Consider the following 11,462-nt stretch of genomic DNA (forward strand, 5'->3'; position numbering starts at 1 on the left):
CTTGGACACATGACTTTCTTGAGTGTTAGTTCACTGTTAAGATTATTCGTAAAAAACAAAATTAAAAATTGTGATTTATTCACATCTTCCTTGGTAGAGTTGTATCAAAATTACTTATCATCAATTTAGTCTGTAAGAAAATGTCCATGTGGAAATTGCGTCAAACATGCTCTCCTCTTGCATTTTGGTTCAAATCTCAATAAAATTGAATTCTTTATATTCATAGTTCAAGCGTTATTCTCATATTGAACAATCTTGAATGTTTGTGTTTCAGTATTGGAATTTCATGTCGCAACAGAATTTGAGAATTTTTATTGGTATTAAAGTTGGGCATTCTCAATTGTAACATATGAGCATCAATTACAAAAATTAGGAACTGGTACTTTGATCTTTACTTCTGGATTTCTAAATTTTATTCTTGTCTGACTGACTGACTTGAGGAAAAAATCATGGAACAGCAGATAAAAATATTTTCAAGGTTTGAAAAACTAGCTTGAATTCTTACAAAATGTTATCATATTTAAATCTGCTGTTGTTATATTCAGATCAAAAAAATGTATCTTCTGTTGTTGCTTCATTGTCCTCAACTTAAATTTGCAGTGAAGGCAAATTCGTATTCGAGACAATATTTAAGTAAAGTAAAATTAACAACTTGAATAAAAGAAATATTGGCCAAAAACCACACCCTATTGAGCATTTTGTCCAGAAGACCTTCTACTGGAATGAAAACCTCAATATTTAAAAAAATCTGCACACTACTAGATAATTAAATTCCTTACACTTAACCACAAATCCATCTAAATCTAATTACATAAAATTTTTCACAAAGTTACGACAATATGAGCTGTTTATAATTGTGTTGGCAGCTGAATTGTAGGATTTAGTTGAGTCTCTTGACAAATGGTCAAAACTGCATGCACCACATAAAAATACAACATTTTAACACAATTAAATGCAATGCTAATACTGTCTGATGTTTTGAGTAATAAATTTCAGATGGCTTACGTAACTGGCAATTAAAATTCCATTTGAGAAAACAAAATGGTGGTATCATAAAGAGCCAATGTAAAAGCCTACCACAGAAGAAATATACAGTGGAAATCACTATGTACAGAGGAACCCCAATTTTATGTTCCCGGATTTTCCCACAATATGCATTCAATCTTCATGATCTTTATAAAGCAACATAACTAACTGTCTATTACAGCCCGAACGGATTTCTTCAAATTTACAGGAGAAACTACTTACTGAAATCACTTTCTGTATCATTGTCGAGGTTCTTCGAGGTATTTTCTTTCGCGTAAACTAAAAACTTCACCATAGAATGATGCAGAACAATAAATAATCAGTTGTTACGTAAGGAACTTGCATCTTCTGTATTAGACCGTTGTTTCCATTATGTACGTGCCATAGAAAGTCATGCGGTCTCGGCAGTGTTTCCAAACGTGCCTTTTTTTTTTACGAGAATTTTTTTATTTTTTTTAACTATGCTTACCTAACCTAACCTTGCCTAAAATGGTCCGTGGGGCTATCGTGAATGGTTTTTGGGGTTATCCATCAATGGTTTGTGGGGCTATCGTGAATGGTTTTTGGGGCTATTGTGAATGGTTTATGATGACATAATAAACACGAAAGTAGGTATTTTTCGGTTAAGAAGGTTGAAACACTGTATACCCACTCCAAATCGACAAAACACAAGCACGACTGCATGCCATATTGTCTGTTACCCAAGCATAACAAGGAAGACAAATAATGACTTGTAATATGAAAAGTTGACACTATTTTATGGAAAAAGGCATAACTTCACCTTAAAGAATCTTCCGCACTGCAGAATATGTAAGTATCAATGCTAAAAGTAAGGAAATAAACGAGTGACAGATGTTCGGGCCTTATTGAACAAGTACCGCAACATATTGTAAACAATTCCTGGGTTTGACATTTTCTTACATTAAAAGTTTTTTTTTTTTTAATATTATTTTTGTCCCCTGAAAATAATAAAATCGAGGTTCCACTGCATTCATCTGTTGCAATTTTGAAGTCAACTTATATCTGCAAATAATTTCTTCAGGGTAAAAGCACATATGATGGAGAACATGATTCACTTCGGACAACATGGAAAATGCAACAGTGCCCAAAACAACCGGTTCTTAGCACTTTAACTGGAAAGAGGTTATTTTACATTTTCTTACATTTAAGGTTGTTGGTCACAATACAATTAAATGTTAAAATTATTTCTTCAATTTTGCATTTTCCCATATTTAAAGTTATTTAGTAATACGGATGCATAATCAAGTTGTCACCATGAATATGTGTGTACATACACAACATATGAAAGCCACTCTATATTTTGCCACAGGCAGTAATTACATAGTTGAGCAACATTTAAAATTTGAGCACATCAGAAAAATACTTAATTGCAAAATATGGTTTCATTCAGTTACGTAAACCATCAGAAATAATATAAAGATACTGCAATGGACAATAAAATACAGAAGACAAAAAGCATGAGAAAATTACCGTAACTTCATCAGCACAATTATTCATACTTAAAGAGATAGATAACATAATCACAATTTGACAATCAGATTGTTTCATAGTAATACTGAAATCACTGCATGTGGGAAAGAAGGTTTCATATATTCTACATACAACTTAAGATTATACCCTATGGTAGTTTTTCTATTACTTTACTGTAACAACTTAAGTAAAATATGAAAAAAGAACAATACAAAAAAAAAGATGAGAGAGGCGGTTGATAATTTTGTAGCAGTGATACAAACATATGTAACATGCTCTAAGTAAAACTGCTGAGAATGATTTTTTTCTCAGGATATCGACAGGCGAGTTCTAGAAGTATTTCTACAGCATGTGGACACAACCCAATTATGAAAAAAATCTAATTTATCATGGGTGATCTCTTCAATATATATATGGAACATGTATTCTTACACAAGATTTATGGCAGTTTGTGCTTCGATTTTGTTTCTTTTGTACTCACGCAGAAACAATTAGTAAATTTCGTATCAAGCAACAATCATAATGTGCTTCTGGCCTAAAGAACAAAAAAAACAAAAACATTAGAAAGCCTATTAGTGAGAGATGTACTGATGTGAAATATAAGATTGAATGAGAACAGTATTAGAGAAAAACAGTACAAAGGAAATTAGAAATGAAGTACACAAAAAGTAATGAAAATTGTAGAAAAGAATGGACCACAGGTATCTTATCTCTATCTATGCCTTATAGCCTAAAATTTCACAATTTCTTCCAACAATAATTTTTTTATTGTATTGCTCTCTGACATGTTTCCCCAATTTTTGCAGCAATACAGTAATTTTCTTATCTGTTTCACACTAACCAGTGTGAAAATGTGTTTCATCAGCAAATTTCAAAAATGCTGAAACCAACATATGCATAAATATTATCATATTTACTAGAATTTGGACAACATGATTTGGCTTCATGGACACAAACTTCATAAAGCACGGTATTATTACGTGTTTGTAAGAGAGACAACAAACTACTTTGTTTTTGAGATCAAGGTGAATACTGAACATTGCATAGAAGTGTTCGTAATTGGAATCAGATTTTTCTCCTGTATAAATGCATTTGGTGTTATCATCAAATCTTTTGGCAGTTTACGATACAAGTTTCATGCTTTAATGCAGAGAGAAGTTGAGATGAGACACACCTTTATCTTAATTGTACATTTGAGAAATTTGTGTAAATAGTACTTTTACTACAAAAATATCAACTTACAAGCAGTAACTCTGAACTGGCTACACATTCAATTACCTGATAGAAAGTTTATTAATGAAGCATGCACTTACTTATTATTTTTCTGTTTTCCCTCAAAATATTTTTGAATAGATCTAGCAAGTTGGCAAATATTGACTCATCACTATTTACTTAAGGTACAATAGTGACTGCATTGCTATTAAACAAAACTTACGAGATGGTATTTTGACAGGAAACTCAGCCTGCCCTTTTTCTATTTCAACAATATTATTTCTTAAAATGTTAACAATGCGATAAGTTAAAAAAAGATTTTGTATTGGTCTAATCCCCTACCCACATTCATAAAGCTACTCTAAGTCTGGAGAAACAGTTTTCTATTCATAACTTCAAGCTCATGCTAGCACCACATTTTAGCCTACCTACAAGCTTCATCGTATAAAATACACCATGGCATAAAATATTTGGCATCATAATACTTTTCAATGTTACATCATTGGTAATAATTATATGAACACAAGAGGTCCTATTGGTTCCATGACCTGGATGGAGTAAATTCACTTGGATGGAATTTGGTTTCCCGTTTTCAACACTTCCACACGCAAATAGCCATGTTGCCTCCAAAGAACATGTACAACAGATTTTTGCACTCGTAAGTTATCTCAAACCCATAACCCTCACCTACAACTGCATGCCACGCTGGCCCAAATTTCTTGTCCATTGTTTCTTTTATCATTTTGGCAGCATTCTGTGGAAGGAACAGGCAGATTATTTCATGCATACATACAAGGAACAACAACAAAAATTGCTGTGTTTATCACAAAAGGTAGTATTCTTAGGAACTGGTATAGATAAGATTAACAAGCCTTCTCCTCTGATGTATTAATTATTATTGCCTGGAACAGGAAGAATGTCATCCAGTGCACTGAAAATAATACAGTGCATTACTAATTGATCTATGAAATTGTAAACGATCGTTGGGGGTAAACTAGAAAACTTAGTTTGGTGAAAGCAGTGCTGAACAAGCAAAGCGTTCAAAACAGTTTTTTCTCATTCAATTCAATTAATTTTGCTTTATTGAAGGCCAAGGTTCATTTTGCGGCTGTTCTGCCACCTAACCCCAATGGATACATATACATACGCTACATACTAACTACAAATAACAAAAATAAATAAAAGAACAAAAGTGAGAACAAAGGCTTGCTTACGCACACATTTTTTTTAATTACATAAAGGATACATAAATTAATAAACACAATTGTGCTTGTTGTCATATAGTTAAGACTAATACAAATTAAGATTATATAAAAATATTCTTAATACACAAGAAAGAACAAAATATAGTCAAAGGTTGGCAACATGTAAGGGGAAAGTAAAGAAGCAAAATGAGGAAAGTTAGTTCAGAAATGAGAGCTACTATTCACGAGTGCTGGAATGCATATATTGTTAATTTGAGGGACGGTATGGAAGGAGGAAGTTCATCTGTTTTGGAAGCTCAAGTCTTGATTCTTCCCTTGTTTTATAATCGTGTATTTCCCTTCTGAATTTTAAATTCTGGAATAGGTGTTGTTTTTTTTAAAAAATAAAGCAACACAGATGTAATTTTCGGCATATTTTCTTATATGGTACACAAAATGGAAATGTGAATTTTGGACTTTGAGAATTTTGATTGTGTTTCGTATGGATAGATTTGGTCTGTAAATTACGTCACAGTAGTCTAGTATAGGAAAGATAAGTGATTGTATTAGTCGCATTTTAATCTCTGTTTTTGGGCATTCTTTGAAACTGTACGAGGTGCAAGTTCTAAGGTCTCCTATTTTGTCTTTCATAAACAACTTACACAACAGAGATGAAACTTCATTCACTTCTCAACATAGTCTCCCTCTAGACGAACACACTTTTCGCAATGACGACGCTTCTTTAGAGGTCTGCTTGCCCCACTGGAAAATTGCCGATGCAATAGCAGCACGAGAGGAAAATGTGCAGCCCCGGAGAAAGTCCTTCAGCGTTGGGAAAAGCCAAAAATCACCAGGTGCAAGGTCAGGGGAGTATTGACGGAGCATGTGATTCACTTCCAATTTGTTTTCCATGAAGAGCGGCTGAACAATGGCTGCCCAATGAGGAGGTGCGTTGTCCTGATGAAAGAACACAGCTTCAGCCATTTCCTTCGCAATGCTGGAAACAGCTTTGTCCTCAAATCAGTTCCACAGCTTGTACCCATCATTGTGGTACCCTTAGGATAGCAATGCGTGAGTATAACACATTCGCTGTCCCAAAACACCCGTTTTCTCAGCAATGGAGTAACTGGCGTCTGGTTCGTGGGCGAGGCTCCTTTGGTTTGTTTTCATACGACGTTCGACATTCCTCGAACTATCGGACCCGCAAATGCACATTGCTCACGTCCATGACATCACCACAGCATGTCTCGGTCAATTTAAGATGAATACCGATGGGTGTTACTCCACCCAGGTGAAGAAAATGGATAATAACATGCTGTTCTTTTGATTTAAGTGATGTCATTTAGAGTATCAAAAACATGTCCGTCGTTAGATAGCGCCACTAGCTTCCTATGGACCGTTTCGTGCTGTCAACTGGCCTCATCAACCTTCAAGAATGGATGCTTCTTCCCAAAAAACTCTCACGTCTACAACTGCTTCTAGTAATGAAGGAAGAAATAGGAGACTTTAGAACTTGAATGCACCTCATATAGCGATCTTAGCACAGTGTAAGCTTTTTTAGTTTGTTTTTGGACATAAATGTCCCAGTTAAGGTGTTCATACAAAATGACGCCTGTTGAATAAGCGATTATCGATGTGTTTCGTTTGATGCATATCTCATTAGGATTTATCAGAGAGAGACTATTTTGGGAACCAATAACAGATAATTGATTTTTGTTGGTTTGTTTTTAGACCCTTATTTTTACACCAAGTATTTATGCTGGATAAATCATCATTGAACAAAGCTAAGGTTGCATCCGGTGATTTCGGTGGAAGAGGAATTTGTAGTTGAGTGTCATCTGTGTCGAAATGAACTTTACTATGTTTGATTAGTGTAGGCATGTCGGCTGTAAAAATGGTGTAGAGGAGAAGGGGTAGAATGGATCCCTGTGGGACACCAGTTTCTAGTGGCAGGGCGTGAGAGAGGGGGCAGCATTTATATATACACTCTGTTGTCTGTTGTTTAGATACGTTCTGAACACGTGCATTGGTGAACTGTAGTTCACATTCCTGAAACTATGTAAGGTTAGTAAGGGCTATGGCTACTAACATTCAACTGAAACTTGCCAGAATATCTGCATATGAACTGACCAGAAACACAACAATGAAATTTATGATAGCAAATCATGTGTGTGGTAAGTGTTCTCAATATTTAATTTACTTATTGATTTCTGCATGTTCTATGAAAGGATAAAGTGTTTTCAAAATTTGAAGCCACAATTCCACCTCACTTAGAATGTTTTTGTGCATCCTTTTCAACTGTGTTGGTTCTCTGAGTGAGTGAGAGAGAGAGTGAGAGAGAGTGAGAGTGAGAGAGAGTGAGAGAGAGAGAGAGAGAGAGAGAGAGAGAGAGAAGCAATCTTTTTTTGCATTTGCTGCAGTATAGCCCTCATGGACTTACATTATTTAGTAACAGTTTCATACTTCGGAGACACATTTCTTCAATTTTACACAAGAAACTACTTACGAAAATGAGTTTCTCCAAGGTTTACAACGTTCGTCGAGGTATTTTCTTTCATCGTGGAATATATTTGACCGGGAAATCATGTATTTTTCAAGAGAAATATCTCACCAATGCACAATTGCCATTGCTTGCCCTACGACAACTGGATGCTGTGTACGTTTGATAACGTAACCAAACCTAACCTAACCTAACCTTATCGGAAATGGTTTGTGGGGCTATCCGTTAGCTACCCGGGCTATCGTGATGAACACGATAGTAGGTATTTTCAGGTGAAAAAGGTTTAAACACTGTATACCCACAATGTGAGTTAAGATGTGCCCGCCATATTGTGTGTTCCGGAAGCGAAGAAAGGAATAAAAAAAGCACTCAGAATGTGATAAATTGCATTTGTTTTCATGTAAAGAGCATAATGACACCTTGAACTATGTTCCGCAATACACAATTGGTAAGTACGAACCATGCGAAACACAAAATATCCGATTTTAATGTGTCTCCAATCTATGAAACTGGTACCCATTATTTTTCCATGTTCTGCCAGGTTATATAATATAAAAGCTACTTTAACTTTAAACTGTAGACAAACTCCTTAAAAGTTGGATTAAGACACTTATTTTAGATTTCATTTAGGAAGTTGAATAATAATTAATTTCTATCGTTCTGGTAACAACCATAAAAACTTACCTCATTATTTGTGGAGTGTTTCTCACATGCAGTCACACACAATTCCATACATTCTGCTTTCATCTCTTCATTCATATCTGTGTGCTGTGAGCATAAGAAAGATAAAGCTTATATCTTGTTCCAGAGTAGGCCTAATATCACCAGTGGCAGCTGATGAAGGGGTCAAAAATTAAATATTTATACTTCCGCTGTTTAATTTTTGCACTAATGGCAACAAAACATAACTTGTTTGGGGGGGCATCAGCTGCCACTACATATATGACTACCACATGTAGGTCAGAGGTGTATAAAACATATACTTTGAACATTCCTCCTATGGTTTCAAAATTACAAATAAACAATCTTTGTTCAACAGTCATTTCCAGTATTCTAAACACATTCCCATACTCTTGCAAAAGTTGTAAAAATTGATACACAATCAGAACCAGGATCAACAACACACAATAGAATACTTTACATAAAGGAATACATGAAATGGGAGATGAAAACACACTAATCTTAACACTACACAAATTTACAACCATTGGTTGATATTGAAATATACCATAGATTCAGTGTGAAACTTCTTGTAAACAAGGTGATAACATTAATATTATGGCATTAGAAGTATAAATGAAGTAAATTTAAATTGAGGAAGGCTAAGCAGAAATATTCAAGAATATATTTTTTCGACGTATTTCACCTGAGGAAGTGAATTCTCAAGTTTATTTCATTCTGCTAATGCTGTTGCCTTATAATTAAGGGATCCCTGATTCACCTCTCAATGGAGATACATTGCACAGTGATTCAGATTCCATGTTAAACTGAAAGTTCAGTCTAGATTAGCTTATTGAACCACAAATTGGAACTAAAACAAACCAATGTAATTGACTTGATGTGAATGTATGGAATTTTCTGCATATACGTATGTGCATGTGTTGTACGAGCCCCTCCCCAGTTAATTTGATTGATTGATTTAGTGTTTTAAGTCCACTTTATGCACAGTAAGGCTAATCGGGACTGGACCTACAGTTTAAAGTGGGATCCAAACCACTATGTGCCTCCACCGGGTATCGAACCCAGGACCCCTTAATTACCAGGCAACGATGCTATTACTGCACCATCCGGGAGGCCACTCCCCAGTTAATGGGTGTCAGAAAAAAAAAGTGGGGTGGTACTCACATTTTGCATATGCCTAAACACACAAAATTGCATATTTAGGCTGAGAGCATTTATCTAGGGTAACAGTCTGATTTAGTGAAAACACATTTCTTCAAATTTACAGGAGAAAAGACGGGAAAGTACTTAGGCTACTTACTAATTGAGTTCCTGTGGTTTTTGGAAGCTCGGAATAGTGTTTTTCCATTCGTGCAACTTATTCGGCTGGTAAATAATGTAATTTTCGACATTAATGTATTTCCATTACACGATAGCTCGTGCCACAATTACCGTCGACTTGTACAAGATGAAGTGTGAATGTTGCATTGTAAAAAATTCCCGGATATTGAAGACCCACGAGATTTTTTAATTGAACATGGAATCGTGAAGGAAGAAATGAAATGTCCTAAATGTTGTAGTATATGTAAGCTACTTATCGGAGTATGGTACCTCTTCAAGAGAAATGTTCCACTAGAGAGAAGGGTAACACTTTACTATACCTGAGACAGATTTCTTCAAATTTACAGGAGAAAGTACTTACGCAAATCATTTTCTGTAGCGTTGTTGATGTTCGGGAATGTAATTTTGATTCATTTTAATGCGAATGCATGTGGTTTTGTACGAAAATCTATTTCCGACGCGCTATTGCTGCTGCCGCCATTTGCTTTCTTCATGAGAACACAATACGCTCTCGTATTGTCCGTATATGCTAAATTGAACGAAAGGAGTGCTAATGGAACCAAACACAACAGGCCTAACCTAACCTAGTAGGCATACCTCGTCCCCGTGATGGTTTGTGGTGCTATCGTGAATTTTTGGGCTAACGTCAATGGTTTTTCTGGCTCAAGGAACGATCAACGGTAAGCTATCGCCATGTTGTGTGTGGAAAGAAACAAGAACAGTAAGTACTCGTAAATGTAAGAAATATACATTACTTTCCTAACAAATTAAATTATTTCACCTAAATAAGTGTTCCGGAATGCAGAATAGTACGTTAGCAATGTAAAAAAGTGTGAAAGAAATGATTCCCAGGTGTCTCAGGTATAGTAAAGTAGTACCGAGAGAAGAGTGCATGAATATTTTTAAGCAAGCCGGTAGCATGCAGTACATTTAAGTGGAGTGAAAGTGAAACACAGTGTTTTCTTTTTCCAAGTTTGTATAACCTAACTGAACCTAACCTAACCTTCCGTGAATGGTTTGTGGATCAATTTTTGCTTAAAAACCTTTTGTTAATAGTTTGTGCGGCATTGTTCGCTTCATAAGTTTGGAAACACTGCATATCAGCTGACGATAGACAACGTGAGTCAAGATTTGCCCGCCATATTGTGTGTAACAAAAGCGAATTAGCAACGACCAATAAATACTTGTAATGTGATAAATTACGCTTTTTTCAGTGAAAAAAACATAATCCCAAGTTCAAAAATGTTCCGCTATACATATAAGGTAAGTACAAATGTAAATAATTCGGAAATAAACGAGTGAAATGTGTTTTCACTATATCAGACTGGTTCCTTTATCTAGTTATTCTTGTCTGCAGGGGGAGAATGTGGGGGCGACATGTCGGGTACAGTCACTAATCCTCGAGGAAAAAAAAATATTGATCAGCCTAGGAAAAAGACATCTGCAGTGCAACATAACCATTCAAATCAAGGAATTCCATGAAATATGAAATAACAAAAGATGTTAAATGACCGAGAATAGGCTTTTAGGCCGCAAGTATAAAAATTTCGAATATAGGCCTAACTTTCCTTAGTATAAAATTTTCAAATATAATTTTCATTAGTATCGTGTAGTCTTCTTACGTCGATCTTATCTTGTATTATGCCAGTAACAAACAAGAACTTATGCGATATAAATCTACATCGTAAATTCCAGCGAAAACATTATTCTAAAGTGTAAAGTGAAAGTACACGAACATACAAAAACTACTTTAAAGTTTTACATACCCTGACAAGAGGATAAGTAAATACGACCTTATCTGGTGCTTTCGCTCCACCACCTTCTGCCATATTGTTTTTGTGCCTAAAACGTCAAAATCAACACTTTTGATCTCCTAGTCATTCACATTAAATTTTTCTCTCGCATTTTCTGTTTGTTTATTTGCTTCTTTCAACTGTTTACAATGAATTTTTCATAGATGGCAGCAGCGCTCTTTGGGCAGCAGCCCCTGGGTCCGTATCCATAGTAACGCTTCAGTTTTTTGTGTGCCATGACGTCTAGCGGCAAAA

At 35.3% G+C, this 11,462-nt stretch overlaps 1 protein-coding gene across 1 annotated transcript; it reads right to left on the minus strand.

Annotated features, from left to right (window-relative positions):
• Positions 1–1,414: 1,414 nt before the first annotated feature.
• Positions 1,415–11,403, minus strand: LOC145999064 (dynein axonemal light chain 4). The gene is made up of 3 exons (XM_083136015.1): positions 11,181–11,403; positions 8,098–8,181; positions 1,415–4,483 (listed from the first exon to the last, which is right to left on the minus strand). Exons 1-3 carry the CDS (start codon positions 11,241–11,243, stop codon positions 4,322–4,324), a joined length of 309 nt encoding a protein of 102 aa, XP_082992141.1. The 5' UTR covers positions 11,244–11,403; the 3' UTR covers positions 1,415–4,321.
• Between the last annotated feature and the right edge of the window lie 59 nt (positions 11,404–11,462).

The sequence above is a fragment of the Lepisma saccharinum genome, chromosome 14 (assembly GCF_977018435.1).
Source record: "Lepisma saccharinum chromosome 14, izLepSacc3.1, whole genome shotgun sequence".
Classification (NCBI taxonomy): domain Eukaryota; kingdom Metazoa; phylum Arthropoda; class Insecta; order Zygentoma; family Lepismatidae; genus Lepisma; species Lepisma saccharinum.